Genomic DNA, 21,085 nt, shown 5'->3' with positions numbered 1-21,085 from the left:
AAATGAGTCCTTTTCCGGTTACCATACCATATAGGTACGACATGAAATAATATTCGTGTTTCAATCGACCAAAATCTAGATCATCAATAAATATTTTAACTTTCTTTGTTATTATATCACAATGTAGAAATATCAATTTCGTAATATTGGTAGAATTTAACCAGCTAGAAGTGCTTCTTAAGAGTAATTTCGTCTTTCCTGGGCTGGAGTTGTATACCGTATCATTGTTTACATGTTCTTGCCTTTGATTCACTGTCATCAGTCATTTCAGCAAATTTACTATTATATTGCAATTTTTAGCGCACCGAGACGAAGTCCGGGGGGGGGGGGGCTTATGCCTTATCCCCGGCGTTGGCATCCTGAACTGGTTAAAGTTTTTTGTGTAGGTCTTGTGTAGATCCTGTACAGTCGATTGACTAGATAGAATGTTCTGTCGTCAAAATGACAGATGTCCTACGGACCCGGTTTAACGATAGAATTTGTCCCATATATTCGCTTCGTAGCAAATTAAAAAATTATATCGCACTGGGTCTCGCCGAAATTTTCATATGAATGGTCTCAAATACCTACAATATTGCTCTTTTATAATCCAATTTTACCACATTAGCTGTTTTTGTAACAAAATCAATGCCACTTTCAACATCACATTTGAAAATTTGCTGTCTACGGTCGTCATGTTTATGATATTATCAAATCCAAGACATTCCAAGTGCGATTTCCAACAAAATGGCCGGCATATTCAAACGTGTATATTAACAAAATACCTTGGTGCGACTCGATATTTTGTGGACTTCACTACATATGCATGTTCAAAAAGGTTTGTAAAGTATAAAAATGTGTTTTACCCCTGCTGATTATTTTTATCAGACTTAAAATCATCTCAAAGCAGACCCGCTTCGCTGCTGCTACATTGCAAGTATATGGGACAAATTCTTACTGTGACCTGAGTGTAGCCTGGTCACGGTAAGATTATTCTTTCTATCACTTGACGGGTTCCGAAGGTACAGATTTGGTGGTGCTGTAAATGTTCCTGGGTGTTATTATGCCCCCCTTTGAAGAAGGGAGGACATTTTGCTTTGGTGCTGTCTGTCGGTCGGTCCACCAACAGTTTCCGCTCATTTTCTTCGCAGAGGATGAACATATTGAAATGAAATTTAGTATACAGGTTTATCATGTTAATATTTAGGTCAAGTTGGATATTGGGTACGATCGAGCAATTTTCGAGAGAGTTATGTCCCTAGGATGTTTCCAGTTATTTGCAATTTTCAATTATTTTCTTTGCAGAGGATGAACATATTGAAATGAAGTTTAATATACAGGTTTATCATGATAATATTTAGGTCAAGTTTGATATTGGGTATGATCGAGCAATTTTCGACAGAGTTATGGCCCTTGGAAGTAGAAAAATTCCAGTTATTTGCAGTTTCCCCTCATTTTCTTCGCAGAGGTTGCACATGTTGATATGAAATTTAGTATACAGGTTTATCTAAATAATATCTAGGTCAAGTTTGATTTTGGGTGCGATCGAGCAATTTTTGACAGAGTTATGGCCCTAGGAAGTGTTTTACAAACATCTCTTGTTTGGATTAAAATTTAGTACAGGTAAAAAAAAAAAACTTTTTGTAGTAATGGAGGGTTAGTACAATTTGGTCTCCTCAATTAAATTTACATAACTGTATATTCCTAGATAATGCATCCTACGCACAATAATTAATGTTGCGAGGGGATGCTCCGCATACCGGTACCCTTGTTGTTGTTTTTAATTGACTTCATTATATTATACCTGCCTTGAAAGAGTGAGAAGAATTGATAATTTTTGCAATATGATTTATTACTCTTGCATGTTAACAAAAGTTATCAAATGTGCATGTAGGAAACTCTATGGCGACCTTAAAATGGACAACATTAAATTTGTTTGAAGATATCCAAATTACTGCATTCAATTATCTCATGATTTATAAATTAATTGTACCCCAAAATTATATCAAAACTAAATCAAGCTAATCAGCTCATCTTTTATATTTACAGTCAAAATATCATTGTTTACAATCATATTTTCATCACATTTTTTATAAAAATTACAATTATTTTAGTATTTTCACTAGCACATAACATTAAACTTTGCCTAAAATCATTGATGCATATTCCAATCCTTTCATAATTGTATTAAAGAGTTTCATTTTCTTAAGCTAAAATATCTCTTCTTGCTTATTATCATTGACCAGTCACCACTCAATTAGTATAGTTGTCACAATGTGTTTGATCAGAGAGCCCTGTGTGATATAGTTCATTTGTTTCTGTTTGTAGAAATGAAGGAATTGCACACCAGTCAGACGGTGAAAATCCCTAAGGGAGGTATGTCAGATTTTCATATTTAGGGGATATATAACTTGCTTTAGAGAAAAATGTTCATTAAGGATTGTAAATTGATCCAGCGACTGCAAAACCTGCAACTCCTAAATGTTGGGGTTGCCCTTGAGCACGCATACAACAACTTTTCGTTTAACGAGGCCGAGTACGCACGCTTTCGTGCAGCGTTTCATTTGTATTGTGACGTCATCTTTTTGCTTGGTTGACGCCATGGCGTGATAGTTTCAACTGCAGATATTCAGCGAAAATTGTTGAAAATATCTCGTTTGATGCGTAAAAATAATGTTATATTGTGGAATAAACATTAATGTCTCGAAGTATAAGCTATATTTGGGCTCGGGTCGAAAACGAGAAGAGGGTTCAGCAAGCCTAGCCCTCTGTCACGTTTTCTTAACCCGCCTAAATATAGCTTAATTCATATATTTCAAGACAGTTACCATGTATTTTATATTAATGACCCTTAATATATGATGTTATATATTTGTTTATTACTTAAATATGTCTGAATGTTTTGATAATACTATATAGATCACCTTTTCCGCCTTTGTCAAATAAAAAATAGCCATTATCTGACGAATCTGGGAAATAGGGCATACAAAAATCAACTTTGATAAGACCCCTGGAACAAACCAGGAGGTAAAAGTTTTTTTTTATTTGACCATTTGATGCCTTTTAGCAATAACTTTAATAAGGCCAGCATTTTTTTATTTTTAGATTTACGAAATATTTTTCAAATTATTTGGGTAGGAGGAGGGAAAAAAAATAAAAATAAAACTGAAAAATTTGTCCGTCGAGAAAAAAAATAAAAATAAAACAATTTTTCAACAATATTTTTTTTATTTTTAAAATAAGAACACATGTCCAGGAGCTGCCATTTTTTAAATATATAAGTAATTTTGGTTGTTGATGATGTTCTTATCATAACATATTTTATCCATGGGCACTGAAAATTTGTGTTAATATATTGTATATGCATGTATAAAAACGAAGGTTTTTTTTATATATATACAAGTACATATGGTACATATACATTAAAACCAAAAAAATTAAGGGAGTTTTCACTCCTTCCTTGCAGAAAAATAGGAAGAAGTTTGAGAAATCATTTATTTGATTAAGTTAACAATGCTATTCACAAATATTGTTACTGAAAATAAATTGGATTAGAAGCATGTCCATAAATGTCAGTAAAAAATAAAACAAGTTTTTTTATTTAAAAAAGACGAACTAATTTTTAAAATTTTATTTATTTATGTAATTATACCTTTAATAAAGGAAATGTTTCGTTATTTTGTTAGCTTAATGACAAATAAAATCATTCATAAGACTCCTGTGTTCAGTGTGTTTAGGGTTATTAGTCCAACCCTATGACCCACTTACAACCGTTATGTAGAGGATCTATTTCCAAACGGTTAAATTATGATTATTTTAGAATGTATTTTGCAAAAATGTTTTTTAAATAAGTACCTTATCATTTTCTTGCCAAGGAGATTTTTTATTTTTAATTTACGGAATTGTGATAGAAAAAGACTTCAACTTCTCTATCTTGAGGAAATTCTGGCTAAGTTGCCGATCACAAAACTTAAAAGGGTCGTAAATTGTAGGGTTGGACGAAAGCAAACAGGAGTAGGCCCAATGGTGTTTTTTTTTTTGTGACTTCTAGTGCCTGTGACTTGATCGGAAAGAACTTGGTCTTTTTAATAAATGCATGAACAACAATAATTCAGACTACACATAGGCTACGTGATTGCATCAACATTATTTTTATTTTTACCAGAAAGGAAATTTCGGGTCGGAGGAAAAAATAAAATTAATAGCTAGTTTAGGTCCTTTTATTTTTATTTGAACTTTTAAAAAAATAGGGTCGGCGGGTTTGTAAATCGAAATTTCAAAAAATGCTGGCCTAAGTAGAACAGAAAAAGAAATCCCTAGGGCAGAAGTTTTGAAAAAATGTAAAAAAAAAAAAAAAAAATATGAAAAATTGATACATTTCAAGCAAAATCCCATAGGGTCCTATGTTAAAGATTAACAAACTTTGAGATGACCCCCTAAACAAACGGTGCGGTAAATGTCTTATTTTTTAATCTTAAAATAATAATTATATCAGTAGAAATTCATGTAAAAAGTTTCATCCAAAAATCTAGGGCAGAACAAATTAGACCCGGCCTCGTTAAACTCTTTCCCCCCTAATGCCACCACATGACACAATTCTTTGTTGTGTAAACAGGCTAGTGCCATGTTTGTTTGTAACATTGGTTGGATAAACTGGTTTAAGTTCTTATTTTTAACAGATCTTTTCTATTTGATATTAGCTCACCTGAGCTGAACCTCAAGTGAGCTTTTCTGATCACTTTTTGTCTGGTGTCCGTCTGTCTGTCCATCCATCCATCTGTAAACTTTTTACATTTTCGACTTCTTCTCCAGAACCACTGCGCCAATTTCAACCAAACTTGGCCCAAAGCATCCTTAGGTGAAAGGAATTCAAGTTTGTTAAATGAAGGGCCACGTCCTCTTTTAAAGTGAGATAATTAAGAATCATTTAAAAAAAAATTTAGTATTTTTAAAAATCTTCTTCTCAAAAACCAATTGGCCAGAAAAGCTGTAATTAACATGGAAGCATCTTCAAGTAGGGTAGATTCAAGTTTGTTGAAATCATTATCCCCGTGGGTAAGGTGGGGCCACAATTAGGGATCTAATTTTTACATAGGAATATTTAGATAAAAATCTTGAAAAATCTTCATCTCAAGAACCAAATGGCCAGAAAATCTGTAACTTGTGTGGAAGCATCCTCAGGTAGTGAAGATTCAAGTTTGTTCAAACCTCGATCCCCGGGGGTAGGGTGGGGCCACAATGTGGGGTCTAATTTTTACATAGAAATATATAGAGAAAAATCTTCTTCTCAAAAACCAATTGGCCAGAAAAGCTTTAACATGGGAACAAGCATCCTCAGGTAGTGAAGATTCAAGTTTGTTCAAATTTTCAATACCTAAAGCAAATCAATGTTAACACTTACAAGTACAGAGGGTTCCACTTAGAACCATTTTAACAAGACCTTGGACTTACGGTAGTTGTGTCAAACAGAATGTGACCTAGGCATATCTATTATATTGCTAGCCACTCAGCCATGGCTCTTTGAAATCAACAAGAATTGTATGGCTTATTGGGTGCATATTTTGCTTGAAACAGCGTAATTTTTTACTTGGTTTAACGCAAGAAGTAGATAGCTACATCTTACTGAAGGCCAAGGTCTTGTTAAAATGGTTCTAATCTAATAACCGTTAAACTGATATGTCAGTTAGTCTGATGTAAGAATGAAACTTCAAACCATTTCTTGTATACTTTCATGTGACCATGCGTTTAGCAATCTGAATGTAAATGTGACTTGTTGCTCTGATGTAGATAAAAATTGTTAAAAATGATACACTTATATCTGTTGATTTGTTATGTACTATTTGCAGTGTCTGCCAGTGTTAAGGCAAGGAAGGTAATCATCAAAGGACCTCGAGGAACTTTAACAAGAACCTTCCGTCACTTGGCTGTAGATATCACCATGGTTGGCAAGAACACTGTCATGGTAGAGAAATGGTTTGGCAAACACAAGGAGCTGGCTGCTGTAAGGACTGTGTGCAGTCACATAGAGAACATGATCAAGGGGGTTACCAAGGTGAGTAAAATAAAGGCTAGCATAGAATTGGTCTGGACAAGTAGGAATTGTCTCAGTTGGAAGTAGTTGATCTGGCTAGTTAAAATCCAAACCAGAAAATTGTTGAGAAAGTAATTGGATTCTGAAGCAAACTTATTTATTGATTCTTCAGACTTGTGTACCTCTGGAGCAATAAATTATTGCTGTCTCAGAAAAGGGACAAAACACTTGCTTTCAGTGTGCGAAATTAACTTTTTTGTACCATAGACAATCGGTCTACAACATTTTCAAAATCTATAGACCTGGCTCATTTACTATAGACCAAACAACAACAAAGATTCTAATTGTGGATTTTATTAACCGGGTTTTCCAACGGAAAAATCCGGTTATTAAAATGGTGAAAATGGCGGGCGGGCGGGCGGGCGGCTGCCAAAAGGGTACCCTCATTGTACGGATAACTCCTCCTACAGTTTTCAAGATAGGAAGTTGTTCTTTTGCAGATCAATTGTACATATATCAGAGGTGTGCATATTGCTAGGATTTTGATTTCCGATAATTTATGGAAAAAATACCAGCTTTTGAACTTAGTCATTTTTTGGCAAAATATTGCATATAGGGTACCCTCATTGTACGGATAACTCCTCCTACAGTTCTCAAGATAGGAAGTTGTTCTTTTGCAGATCAATTGTACATATATCAGAGGTGTGCATATTGCTAGGATTTTGATTTCCGATAATTTATGGAAAAAATACCAGCTTTTGAACTTAGTCATTTTTTGGCAAAATATTGCATATAGGGTACCCTCATTGTACGGATAACTCCTCCTACAGTTCTCAAGATAGGAAGTTGTTCTTTTGCAGATCAATTGTACATATATCAGAGGTGTGCATATTGCTAGGATTTTGATTTCCGATAATTTATGAAAAAAAATACCAGCTTTTGAACTTAGTCATTTTTTGGCAAAATATTGCATATAGGGTACCCTCATTGTACGGATAACTCCTCCTACAGTTCTCAAGATAGGAAGTTGTTCTTTTGCAGATCAATTGTACATATATCAGAGGTGTGCATATTGCTAGGATTTTGATTTCCGATAATTTATAAAAAAAATACTAGCTTTTGAACTTAGTCATTTTTTGGCAAAATGTTGCATATACATGTAGGGTACTCCATTTCACTGGATAAGGGTTGACATGGATTATGGATACAGTTTACATAAAAGAAAACCCGGTTTGCTGTCACATTGACAGCTTTTCACTTGTTTTGAATATATTCATATAGAATGTTAATGCGAGAGATCGAGATTTCAATTTTGAATTATTCAAATTACATTTCAATTTCCATCTTTTGCATTAACATTCTATGATTTCATTTTGAATTATTCAAATTCCATCTCACTTTCCATTTCTTGCATTCACATCCTATTATTTTCCTTTTCACTTTGCTCAACATCAGAGTCCGCCTCTATGTCACTGTCAGTTTCTGTGTCTTCTTCATATTCAGATTCAATATCCTGGGTGTCTTCTGGGTCATCCATTTCTGCTGATGTATCCTTTCCTGTCTTTGCTGTGGTGTCCTTTTCTACCTCTGTTGAGGTGTCCTTTTCTGCCACTGTTGTGGTGTCATTTTCTGTCTCTGGATTTCTTTTTCTTTTTTGTGCCCCAGATTGAAGCTGTTTGCCTCTGCAGAAATTTGGTCTACGCTTTCTCCCTGATGGATTAAGCTATTTAATAGATTTATATTTTTAACAGTAATGAGACATTATTATTTAGTGATGATTAAAGTAACATCATGTTAACAAACTTTAAAACTCAGCTTGTGAAACTTCAATAAATTTACTAATAGCTTGATTACACACCATCCAAAGATTCACAGCTTCAGTGGGGTCAAAGTTGTCTATTGCAGGGGACTCGGTTTTTATGGTCATCAATTCTGACAAAGTTTTTGAGGACATTCCTGACCTTTTATCTAATTTATAAAAAAAAAATAATCAAATGTGATCAATTTAACATTTAATAAATGTAACAAAATTTATGTGTTTATGTCTGAATTACTTGTGTGAATGATATATTGCAGTACATTTATTACCATTTTTATCAGTTTCATATGAGAGAATGACCTCTCATTGAATACAGGTGTTGGAGGAAGACTTAGCACCAAATCTGCCATATTCAAAATGTTAGCCACACTATGATTCTTGAAAGCCAGATTAACTTGCTTCCATCCCAGGCTGGACACTTCCTTTCCATACCTGTAAAATATGATTATAATCAATGAAAATCTTTTGGCAAAACTGTTTTAGAAATGAATCATTTACATGTATAAAAAAAAAAAAATTAGCATTGATTTTAATTTGATAGTTAAATAGATCAATCATGGCAAATTAATTTTTATGTACTAAACAATAGTACCTTTGATAAAGTAACATCTTGAGAAGCTGCCATTCCATAAGAACATCATCCTTTTCCTCTGTGATATGGAGACTGAAGTTGAGAAATGTCTGTCCTTCCAAACTCTTAAAAATCAAACAACAGACAGTAATTATTGTTGCATATATGATATTTATGTATGTCAAATTGATCAACCTTTAGCTTGGTATTAGTCATTCAAAGGAAATGAACAAGAACTGAAAAGGAATTCCAACATCAAGAATATTCAACAAAGAACTGTGTCACTGAAACATATCAAACTCAACAAAACAAATACAAGAAAAAATGAATCACCAGTAATCACATTTTTTTCAGAGTAGGCCAAATCGAAAAGCTGAAGCATTCTGTACAAGCTACAAGCTACAACTTCACTTTTTTGGGAGAATCTGTGACAAACAGTTCTGAACAGCATTGACAAATCCATCATGTGATGCAGTTGCTTTTCCTTTTAACTGTTTGTTAGAAAATGTTTTTTCTCTACAAAGAATCTTCCCCTACACTGCAATATTGAATAACACAGATTTTATAAACCATTAAATATGATTACATTAATAGTAGATTTACCAGAAACTATATAATGCATAGAAATAAACTTACATAATAGATTCAGTGGATAGGAGTTGCAGGGTAGAATCCACCATACACACGGCATCTCCTAAAGTTGTATCTTCACGTTGGAGATACATGGGTAACTTTGAAACTGGGGTCAGCACATCCTGTAAACAGTTTAAAGTGACGTAATAACTATACAATTAAAATTAAGAGCACAATCAAATTTGTAATGTCTGATTGATAAATAAAATACATTTTGAAACTTCTTGCAGATAATTAACATACCTTCAGTATGAGCAAGAAGCCAACAACACCTGCATCACCAGCTAGCTTTGCCAATCCCTCTGCTTTTGGATTCTTGTGGAATGCATTTTTTAAATGTGTCATAACAGCATTGTAACTTCTTTGGAAAATGTTTATTGATTTCATTGTATGTGGCACCCATCTTGTGCCTCCAACCCGAGTAGGAATAACACATTTCATGTCTAAAATCTGAGAAGTGTTTTTAAGTTCTGTTTCTGTTTAGGGCTCTTTTTGTAGAATTAGTATAAGCAATGTCATAGCCCTATCATACAGTTTACTGTTGACTCTTTTAATAGCATCTTTAACCCCCCCAACTCTAATCTGTGAGCTAAGCAATGGATTGCTATCATATTAGTTGAAAGATTCTTAACAAGAGCACATAAACCATCATGTTTGAAGCCCCGTCTGTTGTTATTCCAATGATCTTCTTTGTGTCAATATGATATTCTGAAAGACATGCTACAACTGAATCAAAAATGTCTTGTGACGATGTTGATTTAGGATTTAGGAACTGAAGAAACCGCTGTTTTCTCTCTCCCTCAACACAAGTATGAATATATAAAGACTCCTACTCCGTCACTCCAGAATCTGTTGCCCCATCTATAGTCAATGAGTAAAATTTAGCATTTTCCAACAAAGACACTGTTTTAGTGGTTTCTGCCTGTGCTATGTACTTAGTAAATACTCGCCCTGCTTTATCATTATCATATATTGTACCTATGTCTAACCCTTTAGCTTTATCAAGTTTGCACAGCCATACATAGTCTTTGAACGATTTGTCTAATTTGGAAACTGCATGTGCATTTCTGAATCTTACTGAAACTTTCATTAGATTAGCTTCATTCAATTTTCTCGGTGCTATTGCTGCATGTGACGAGGAGAGGTCTTTCTGTTTAGAAGTAGCTACCCTATGGGCCTCTTCATGATACTTCGACTGCTCATGTGTTTTAAGAGTGTCTATTTTGAAATTGTTTGTACCTGTTATCCATGCTCTTGCCTGGGGATTCAAACTTTCAATCGTCTTTTCCCAGAACTTTTTGCATTCGAAACAATACATTTTGTCATTTTCTGAAATATATGCAAGCCATTTTCGGTCATGTTTCCAGTGGCTTTTAAATGACCTAACTCTTTTCTTTTCTTTACTATCTGTTTCTTTAGATTCCTCACTAACCGGATTTTGTTTTTATTCAGGTCTAGCGCCTTGGACATATTGCAATTTGTCGAAAAAAGACATGAAATACTTTGAAAGAGTTTAAATAGCACACATGGCAATGACGTTCAGTTTCTTATCGCAATGTACTTAAACTGTATTTGATAAAACATTTAAATGACTTGCCAAAAGGGCTGCGTTCATGCTATAGACAATTCAGTCTACGTTTATTCACGTTACTATAGACCGGGCGTATTTTCTATAGATTTTGTCTATCAGTCTACCGTTAATTTCGCACACTGTGCTTTGTCCTTTAAACCTGAAAGTAGGTGTATAATTATATGAGTAAAATGCAACTGATGTTGGTGCCCCTTCCTTAATGATGATTTGCATATAATCTACACAAATTTTTGATAGTTTTTAGAGCACAAATATAAACTAAGTCTTTGAAACAGTTTCCATAGTCCTGACACATTATTATTATGAGGATAAAAGCATTATCGTTGTTCTTAAAAAGTTATTGCAAGGGAAAATCATATGTGTAGACAATTGTTGTTTTTTGATAAACGATTAAATAGGTGGGCCTTGGTACAAAAGAGCGACATGCCTGCCAATACATTGATTTGAATTATAGCTCTTTAACATATGTGACAACATTTTTCAGTTAAGTTTATTCATCAGTCAAGTGAGTAAGGATATGAAATGTCATACGAAATGAATTTATGCCTGGTAAACGACAATTGTTTATAATGGAGAAGGCCAATTAAATTTTTCAATGTTTTTTATTAGAGAAATTGAGCGCATTCATTCTGGTGCATTGAGGTACACTTTTCTTCTTTCACATATAGGATTTTTTAAAATAAAATAACTAGTAGGTAGTGGAAGGAGAAAAGGTAAGTTTATGCTCTCGTGTATTTTAATCGTTTTATAAAGTGATTGGGGGGGGGGGGGGGGGGGGCTAAAATAAAGAGAACTGGAAGTTAACAGTGAACAGCAACTGAAAATTGAGTTATTTATATTGCACTAATGCATATGATCTTATTTTCGGTAAAAATGGTATTCCATAAAGGTAAATATGTCAGAGATTAAGTCTATGCAAAAATGAGTTTAAAATTGGATATTCATTTTTGGTTAATCTACCGAGAGGCCATATCAATATCCTATGAACGCCCATATAAAGCTGGTGTTGCTCAGGTGAACGATGTGGCCCATTGGGCCTCTTATTTTCTTTATTCACTGATTTTTTTTTTACAATAATTTTTTTATTTGTGTGTCACAATCCTTCATTATTCAATTCAAGTATTTGTCCCATTTGAAATTAGCCATGCGGGGGTATTATAATTAGTCCCATTAGGACAGTTCTAGTTATAATATAGTACAAGATGAAGGAACTCTCCTACTTTATGCATTTGAGGTAAAACAACGTTCTTCTTCCTATGCCAAAACTAAACTGATGGCCTTAGTTGTCAAGATATTTTTTATTTTAATACTGTAATGCTGATTTGATCAGAGTTAGGCTTTTGTTGCTCAGGTGAGCAATGTGGCCTCTGGGCCTCTTGTTTAAAGTGTAATCTACAAATTCATATGGGCAGAACTTAGTCTATCATAATTTTGAGGAAGAATTTTAAATCAAGTCTATTATAATTTTGAGGAAGAATTGTTAATCAATCTGAACACAAGGAGCAGCATACTGTAACTTTCCATTTTATTTCAGGGCTTTCTGTACAAAATGAGGTCAGTGTATGCCCATTTCCCCATCAACTGTGCAGTACAAGAGGGTGGAGGTTCAGTGGAGATTAGGAACTTTTTGGGAGAAAAATTTGTCAGGAAGGTGGGCATGTTGCCAGGGGTGTCCATAAAGCCATCTACACAGAAAGATGAGTTCATTTTGGAGGGCAATGACATAGAGGCTGTGTCTACATCAGGTATGTGTTAAATCTCTTGGTGACTTTGCAAGTTTGTTTAGATCATAAATCCCCAGAGTAGGGTGGGGCTATATTTTTTTGGGGGTGGGGGGGGGGGGAATTTTTACAAATAAAAAAAAGTAAATAGAGAATAGATTTAAAATTCTTCAGCTTAAAAACCATTTGTCCAAAAAATGCTGAAACCTGTGTGGAAGCATCCTCGGGTGTAAATTCAAGTTTGTTCAAATCACTGATCTCCAGGGGTAGTGTGGGGCAACTGTTCAGGGTTGAATTTTGACATAGAAACTAGTAAAGAAAAATCTCTTTAAAAAAAACCGAAACAACGAAAGGGGCTCAATGTTCAAATATACGAATATGTGGAGAAAATTTTGAAAAATATTTATGTCTTCTTCTAAAAAGGAAGGGCATATTGTTTTGCTGCTGTCCGTCTGTCTATTTGTCGGATGGTCAGTCCACCAACAGTATCAGTTCGTTTTCTTTGCAGAAGTTGCGCTTAATTTGAAATGAAATATACCTAGGTCAAGTTCAATTTTTGGTATGATCAAGCATTTTTGACAGTTTTGCCCCTTAACTTACAAATTCCAATTAATTGCAGTTTCTTCACGGGTTGCACATGCTTATTTTCTTCATACATATTTTCTTCTTGGATATCTTCAAGGGAGGCGGGCATTTTGCCGAAGATGTTGTGAAGATTTGTGCAGCCTATAATTCTAAAACATTTTAGCGTAGGCATGTCATACTATCATATATATTATGGAATTTAGGCATGTCATATACTAGTTTGATGCTCAGAGAAAAAGAATAATCTTAGCATTAATTAAACTGGGTCCACAGGACATCTGTCATTTTAACGATAGAACATTCTATGTACGTCTTATACTCATTTGAGAAGTGGACAGGCATAGCCTACATCCTCTTCTCTTCGCAAGCCTCCATATTTTAATTCTAAAAGACATATAATAAAGTTGGAACCAAAGATGGTTTATGCTTCGAACTATGTTTTGACTCTAGTTGCCCTGAATTTTCATAACAGATCTTCATCTCAGATAGTAAATGACCCCTATTGATTTGAAGTTCAAAAGATTTATTTCATTTACATGTATTTACTGCCCTTTAATGTATGTCCAAGGGAGGCGGCTTAAGTGTTTCACAAACATCTCTTGTTTATAATTTTAATTGAACAGTGGCATGTACAACCAAGTGTATGGAAATTCTTTCAGCAAAGTTGTTGCTTTTAGACATATCGGTTACCTTCCACTACTGCTCGCACACATTTATAAGAAAAAGGAAAGGGTAAAAAAAATTATATATAATTTCCTGAGAACTGCAAATCAGATAGCGATGTTGCTCTTGTGCATTTTGATTCCTAATCTCTGATTTAGATATTTTGAAAATGATGAAGGAATTTATTACAGGAATACATAAGTGATCACTTTCGACTCATATTCCACTGTTCAACTGTATTAATTTTGGCAGTGTACACAAAGTGCAGACTGTGTATTACCACAGATTGCACAATGTTATTGAACACACCCATTTCAGGCCATATGCCAATTATTGTATCGAACTATTGAGCTTTGGATTTGTGTGGTTTATCAAGGACAAAGACACAAAAATGTAAGGGTATAAATTTGTGTATGAGAGCAATAGACTTATAATGTTCACTGAAATCTCAGTTGTGTGTATATTAACGTAATCTTTATATTTCAGCTGCTTTGATCCAGCAGTCCACAACAGTGAAAAACAAGGATATCCGAAAATTCTTGGATGGTATTTATGTGTCAGAGAAGACCACAGTTGTACCCTCTGATTAAAAGAACTGCATAGAAAATAAAATAAAATAAAACCATGTTATGTTATATTTCTCTCAACAACTGATAAATTAAAAATAATTCAAGAAAAAGAAATTTTTAAAGTGCAACTTAGAGTTGTACGTCATATAGCAAGGTTGGATTGACCTCTACAATGGAATATGCCGTTATAACGAGGCCTTGGACTTTGGACAGTATAGGACAATCTTCGCTTTATGAAGGCGGGATCTAATCATGGTTAACTGTTCAGTAATTTGGCTTTTAGTTTCACACAACAGCTGATTTTATGATTTTGACAATGAGCGTCTCTTGAGGAATTAGAGGACAGCAGGTCAGAAATAATTGATTTTGAGGTCAGTACGATGATTTGCCACCCTAGAAGTACTTAATTTACTTCGGCTCGGTGAATATTGTACTTTTTATAGTCTGTCCCAAGTTGTTGCTTCCATCACTTTTTTGGGAATTTAAAATACACATACCTGTGAAAGAAGTACAGTTTAAATCAATGAATTGGAAAATATCCAAGATATCTTCAATTGATAAATTATCCCATTTAACTCCTAAACGTTTACAGGAAGGAAAACAAAATTCTTACGGAGATTTAGAATGGGAAATGTTTACATCTTTTCTCCATCCGGAAGTACTCGGGACACCGCGCAAGTTTTCAACGTTATCATCCGGGCTTTTTAGTGGCTGATGCAATGCAAAATCCCCGTAGACTTTCTAATTTGGGATGTGTATTGAAACCTGAAGCGGTAGAGGGGGCGTTTCAGAACAGATAATCTGGACATTTTTCTTATAAATGGATGAACGTAGTTTGACCACAAAGGTATTTATTATTATCGAAATATCAAGCGAAAAGTGGTGGAAGCAAAAACTCGGGACAGAGTATAGGTAGATAAATCATCGTATTGATAGAAAAACATCAATAATTGTTTTAATATGATTCAGCGAGGAATTGAAACAGACGTATCAATTGATACGTTGATACATTGACATCAAGCAAACGTGCTACATTTGGCTGTGTATTATAATTAGCGCTCTTGGCGGAATGCGACTTCCGCTAAACCAAGTACATCGCTAAATGCCATGCATATACATGTACGCATAAGAATAGTCACATTCAAGAATACGCTAATTCAAATCTACGCCAACTTGTTCAAAAACTAGGTTCCGCAAAAGTATCGTACACGCCAAATATAATACGTTTAACAGTATTTACTTTGGAGCCTTTTCAACCGCAATGAACTATATTTAGTGTGATAATTATTATTTAAAAGTTTGATTTAAGTTCAATTTGATGTACCTCAAAACTTTTGGACGGTATTATACAGAATTAATGCCTTAATTTTCAAAATGTACATATAATCATATATGTCCGAGATAAACAAGTCATGTTTTATTCATTTAGAATTCAATATTTTAGTATACGCAACGCTTAGAGAGATATTGTAAATATGTAAACCATGAATTAAAAAACTAAATGTATGGTAAATGATTTATTATATAGTCATGTAAATAATTATTATTTAAAGCTTAAGGTGGCTCTATACTCCACTTTTTGATGACACAGTACGCAAAAAAATAAATCTGGAAACGTACTTCCGGTACTGGCTGATATAAACCGGGCCGAATTGTATGTGAGCCGCTCTTTTGAAAAAATAGCAGCCCTGCCATGTTATTGTATGAACGTGGTTTTATTTGACCGTTTCAGTTTCGCAGTAAAAATCGTGCCTCGTGTTTATAGTCTATTTCCTAGAATTTAAGTACATGTAGTCAAATAGGTTTTTATCGATTTTAAACTTTGTATTCATTAATTGGTGGATAAAATGAGTTCTAGAAAATAAATGTTACAATAGAAAATATAAGGTTTTTTTCTGCTGTTGCAACAAAAACATGCTTAGAAGCGATCCCCTCTGACCTAGTAATAGCATCAATAGTGAAATAGACTATACTATTTTATGCTTTTTCATGTTTTAACATAAATCAAAGTGGGATATAATGTGAAAAAACGACCAGTTCATGCGTATTTTGTGAATATTATCCGAACACTTATACTTCCGCTCGAATTTTCACAGGACCAAACAAATCTCGGGGAAGCCTCGTGAACTTTCATTCGAGCACCTCTGGATTTATTACATACTTAGCAACGAAAAAAAAACATTCCGAACACATTTGCCTTTTCTATTACTTCGCCTACAACTCTGTCTGGACGGAAAGTGTCTGTTACTAAATATAGCTTTAGGTACCTGTCGCAATTATATTTTTGAAACAATGATACTGCCTTCATAATGGTGTCTGTAACAACTGATTTGTCATGAATTCGGGAAACCTGCATCGAGAAATTTATATATAAAACGCCTGTGTATAATTACTTCAAACAAAATGCATTTGAATTTAAGTGCACAATTGTATATACATGTAGAATACCTGACGGTGTTATTGAAGGGATTTGTTTATAGTGGGTGTGCTCATACTTGGGCTGATTTAAAAAAGATATGATTTCTTTTAAAAATCCAGCCGATTAGATACATGTAATTTAAACTATTTTTATCATGCTTCATTTAAATAAAAAAAGAGTTACTACCTGGTGGAATCGATCCTGCAGCGACCCTAAAATAAACAAGCATTCTGAGAGCATTGCATAAACAATACACGTCCCCTACCGGTTTGTAGAAATTTGTGGAAACAATGCACTGTTTAGTCCGAAATATCTGACGTTTTTCTGGCTTTTTTAACGATTTTGATATATACTTGCCAGGAAAATATCTGACGTTTTCCTGGCAAGTAAATATCAAAATCGTTAAAAAAGCCAGAAAAACGTCAGATATTTCGGACTATGCACTGTTATGTAGAATATCATTCTTACCGTCTTCTGTACCCCGAATCAAAAGACCAACCCGATAACGAACCCAATTGCAATTATACAAAAAACCCTTTCGATTAAATTAACAACACAATGCTTGAAACTTTTTTAGAGAACTTATTTGTTTTGTTAGAAACAATAAAAGGAATGGTCCAAGTAATGCACAATATTATTACTGACTACATACTTTCCTCGTTTATTCGTTACACACCGAACCCGAACATTAAGAAATTGGAATATAAAAAATTAAATTTTTCGAAAATATGTCAACCAGACGCTACAAAAATGTAAACTTGATCTGTAGTTTGACATTTTGAAGCTGTCCAGCAAATTTCATGTTATTCCTCAAACGCATGAAGAAAAAAAGCGTGGAAAACTGAAGTGGGTCAGACGGACGGACAGACAGACAAGACGGACTGACGGACGCAGAGGAAAGCTATAGTCCCCTCCGGTGAAACCGGTAGGGGACTAAAAAAAAGACCTCCGCGTTACCACTAGTCAACAATCTAACAATTTTAAATATTTACTAGACTTTGACCCGTGCGTGCAAGGGTTGACATAGCATTGCATGTCGGACATTTACGAAATAGAAACATCGACACACCATATTGTTGACATTTACTTAACAAAGCAATGCACTAAATTTCACTACACTTTCCTTAGTTAGAATAAATCTAATCTAACTGTGTCTTAGGAAAGGCCCTCACCATGGGCAGTTAGAATGCCTCCAATATACCCGTAATGTAACAGCTAGAAAATTGCAGAATCGCCCCGAAACAATTTTGGAGAAAATTAATGAAGTTGCATGGAAATTAACAGTCAAATTAATCATAATAAACCATTTTGAGACTGTCTGTAAATACCTTTCATCTAAAAAATTTATCCATATAATGTAAAAATTCAACACTTTTTCAACAACGTACACGTATTTTCTTTGCTACAGAGACAATAACGGAACGCATTCTATCGTAAATTTTGTCGTCATTTTAACGATAAAACATTCTATATATTATATATTCACTCTCCTAAGAAATATATTGTGAATTTTATGCATGAAATCAAATATTTTTTTGCCATCACAATGACAAAAGTAAGTACTAGGTAGTTATGTATATTTGTTATTTTATAATTTCTCTCATTAGAAATTATATTTAAATATATATGAACAGAATATATAGCAATTAAATTTCCAATGAAAATTTACACGTATTTGTATTATCGTTTCTGAGTTTATTGATGCGAATATGATATTGTGGAAACATAAACTAAAGATCCCGTTAGCGTGAATGTATTGCGCACGCGCTAGATTGTAAAATCCAAAAAATCCAATTAATTTTCGGGACTTTTTAAGGAATTTTCACTGAATTTTAATTAGCGAAGCTTAATTGAGAAAAAAAAAACAAATTGGTAATCTTCAAGTACCAATGATGTTTAAAATATATAAAACAAAAGGCAGTACTCTTCCGATTTATCGGTATAAAAGTCCAAATAATCTAGTCTATTATTTTAATATAGTAATATAGATATATATGGTTATATACATACAATGTATATAGGATCTCTCATGATTTGCAATGGTATATGATTTTTATCCAACTCGTTGTGTGTTTTCTATAGAAAACACACAACGAGTTGGATAAAAATCATATACCATCGCAAATCATAAGAGATTCTATTTATCACATGTTTTACCAAGTATTTTTTTAATCTCAATTTTTTCTGTAAACATTGTTATTGTGAGCCGCACAACACATCATCTATACAAGACGTCAACAACTTTACGCATGAAAAAAAAGTTCCTTGAAGTTTAACAAACAAACATTTTATTTCCGAACATCTTTCTTTGAATTTATGACAAATAATTAAAAACATTAAATTTCAACTGAACTAATTATTTATTTTTTCATTCTACGTCAATCAACCACCTAAACCTACGGGTTTTTTTTAAATTATGACGTCACCACGTCGCTTAAGAACACATAGTGTAATATCAAAAATGTATCTTACGAGTGATATCCACCGCATATTGAGATAAGCATGTGATAAATGATTATATTTACATATTCCTGTGTCTTTGCCTGTGATAATACTACGTATCGATTTTGTACTATATAACTCATAAAGCCAAATTGAAGCGCCAGCGGGGTTTGCTTATTTATATTTAAATATTTAGGCCTAATCGTAAGATGGTTTAAAATTATATAAATATAAGTAATAAGGAATCATTCTTTGAATATTATGAGGTGATAATTTCGGTCGGGGCGTGATCAAATCTATCATAAAGCCCTTCGGACTTGATCACGCCCGACTAAATTATGCCTCATAATACTCAAAGAATGATTCCTTATTCCTTATATATTAGAATAGTCACTAATTGAAATATTTCTCTTATTCGGTACGAAGACTGCGTTAAACCAAAATTAATTCAATACCTAGAACATAATTTTAATCGGATGTCTTTGGTTTAAAGTGACTCAAATAGTCAAGATAGTTAAGACTCTAAGAGCATGGTAATTGTGTAATTTGCGTTTGTATAAAATTGAAAATATCCGCTGTTTGCAAAAGTGTTATATTTTAGACGAAATTGTGTATTAAGGTGGAAGGCTACATCGTCACAACATGTCTGACATCCGTTCGAAACGCCATTTTGTTCCGGATTGATAATATTTTGTCGTGGTACAAAATAGCTATACACCGTTAAATTGAACGAGGGAGATGATATAGGAATAGTCACCAAAACGCTTATAAGTATGTCAATTTTCTTCCTGTTTAAAACTTTCAACTAACATTGATTATCAGCTGTTTTGTATGGAAAACGTGGAATTTAAATAATTTACTGTTTCATCGCTATTGGCAATACATTTTAGTCATGTCATCTACAACAGACGATCATACATTTGTGACGGATTATCGATATAGGTAAGCAGATATCATATTTTCACTTAAACTATATATGTACGATGAATATATTTTAACGAAAGTACCGAAGTACGATCTCTTGAATTAATCCCAATTTCCCAAATGTAAAACATTTGCAGTAAACTACTTGCATTGAAACTTAGACATTAAACTAATGTATTTTGATTTAAATAGATAAAGCTAGGTACATGTAGCAATAGCAGTGGAAGCCCGTTGAGGGAAGGACAGAATTCTGAAAAGGAGCATGTTTTTCATTTCCACACGTACTTGTGTATCACTATGGACATCTAATGTATGTATAAATATGCGTATGGTTGTTGTTTATAATTGCTATTGTATATAAAAAAGTAAAAGACAATTTCACTACTAATATTTTGTTTTGAATAGTTAAATATATATAATGCGTTCATCAAAAATATAACTTTTCATCTTCAAATATTATCATAAGCACTACAAATCTTATATATACACATGTACATATTAAGCATAGACTTGTTCCTTCTTTTAAATTTTTCATCGTGAATTTTATTAATCAAAAAATGGTCCCAAGATATTTGAGACCATGTAAAATAAAGAAAGACAACTCTTAAACAGGATCTTTCATACCAAGATTTTTGCAATAATTCAGTATTTTCTTTAAATTTTCAATTTCATTCAATTTCTTTTTTTCATCCTATTAACCAATGAATATTGTTTATATTTTCAGGTTTTTGTGGGATTTTGTCCAGCAGTTTGCCTTAAAAGAAATTTTTTATATTTAAGTTTCATATTTATGTGGATTCCAATAAAAATCATACAAACTTCATTCATGATGATTTTGTCTTTTATTTCTAAACTTAATGACATTTCACTTTCATAAGAATTTTAAAACAGAAATGTTTAAACATTTGATAAATAAGGGGTTATCTGGAACCAGACTGATATTTTAAAAATTCTTTAGAAAATAGAGTATTGTATTTTGAGGTCTATTATTGTTGAATATTGTGCCGAGTATTAGTAACAAATGCATGCAACAAAAATCTCCTAAACTTATTTGGTGTAGAGATCCACCTTAAGTGCGCTATACCTCTTTGAATAGATTTAATTTGATAATTGGAAAATTAATTATTTACATGCAAGG

At 33.4% G+C, this 21,085-nt stretch overlaps 2 protein-coding genes and 1 long non-coding RNA gene across 5 annotated transcripts; 2 read left to right on the top strand and 1 right to left on the bottom strand.

The window, feature by feature from the left end:
- The first annotated feature begins 3 nt into the window (after nucleotides 1-3).
- LOC105317654 (large ribosomal subunit protein uL6) lies at nucleotides 4-14,218 on the top strand. The gene is made up of 5 exons (XM_034446382.2): nucleotides 4-34; nucleotides 2,308-2,355; nucleotides 5,826-6,031; nucleotides 12,159-12,369; nucleotides 14,080-14,218. Exons 2-5 carry the CDS (start codon nucleotides 2,310-2,312, stop codon nucleotides 14,181-14,183), a joined length of 567 nt encoding a protein of 188 aa, XP_034302273.1. The 5' UTR covers nucleotides 4-34; nucleotides 2,308-2,309; the 3' UTR covers nucleotides 14,184-14,218.
- LOC105348339 (clumping factor B) lies at nucleotides 5,825-11,374 on the bottom strand. Of its 2 annotated transcripts, none has more exons than XR_010711080.1 (6): nucleotides 9,277-11,374; nucleotides 9,037-9,155; nucleotides 8,422-8,525; nucleotides 8,099-8,261; nucleotides 7,869-7,978; nucleotides 5,825-7,733 (listed from the first exon to the last, which is right to left on the bottom strand). XR_010711080.1 is itself a non-coding variant. In XM_066076365.1 (6 exons), the coding sequence occupies exons 5-6, from the start codon at nucleotides 7,962-7,964 to the stop codon at nucleotides 7,425-7,427; spliced, it is 405 nt and encodes a 134-aa protein (XP_065932437.1). In that variant the 5' UTR covers nucleotides 7,965-7,978; nucleotides 8,099-8,261; nucleotides 8,422-8,525; nucleotides 9,037-9,155; nucleotides 9,277-11,340; the 3' UTR covers nucleotides 5,825-7,424. The 2 variants fall into 2 exon arrangements, 1 of the variants encoding a protein (XP_065932437.1); XM_066076365.1 differs by having other exon boundaries at nucleotides 9,277-11,340.
- A 5,610-nt stretch (nucleotides 14,219-19,828) lies between the features above and the next one.
- LOC136272974 (uncharacterized) lies at nucleotides 19,829-20,770 on the top strand. 2 transcript variants are annotated; one of them, XR_010711077.1, is made up of 3 exons: nucleotides 19,829-19,965; nucleotides 20,140-20,257; nucleotides 20,672-20,770. It is a non-coding gene; the product is annotated as an uncharacterized lncRNA (long non-coding RNA). The 2 variants fall into 2 exon arrangements; XR_010711076.1 differs by having other exon boundaries at nucleotides 20,140-20,770.
- Nucleotides 20,771-21,085: the final 315 nt, after the last annotated feature.

This window comes from Magallana gigas, chromosome 2, assembly GCF_963853765.1.
Source record: "Magallana gigas chromosome 2, xbMagGiga1.1, whole genome shotgun sequence".
In the NCBI taxonomy this organism is placed as follows: domain Eukaryota; kingdom Metazoa; phylum Mollusca; class Bivalvia; order Ostreida; family Ostreidae; genus Magallana; species Magallana gigas.
The sequence above is the reverse complement of the archived record's forward strand: the minus strand, read 5'-3'. Positions and strand labels throughout refer to the sequence as shown.

What these genes read in the sequence shown, in the direction of transcription:
- LOC105348339 (XM_066076365.1), bottom strand. Translation starts at nt 7,964, where the DNA reads ATGTCCTCAAAAACTTTGTCAGAATTGATGACCATAAAAACCGAGTCC. An exon ending in AAGCTGTGAATCTTTGGATG is followed by an intron (nt 7,734 to 7,868) that starts GTGTGTAATCAA and finishes TCTATTAAATAG; the next exon opens with CTTAATCCATCAGGGAGAAA.
- LOC105317654 (XM_034446382.2), top strand. Translation starts at nt 2,310, where the DNA reads ATGAAGGAATTGCACACCAGTCAGACGGTGAAAATCCCTAAGGGAG. An exon ending in TGATCAAGGGGGTTACCAAG is followed by an intron (nt 6,032 to 12,158) that starts GTGAGTAAAATA and finishes ATTTTATTTCAG; the next exon opens with GGCTTTCTGTACAAAATGAG. An exon ending in AGAGGCTGTGTCTACATCAG is followed by an intron (nt 12,370 to 14,079) that starts GTATGTGTTAAA and finishes TTTATATTTCAG; the next exon opens with CTGCTTTGATCCAGCAGTCC.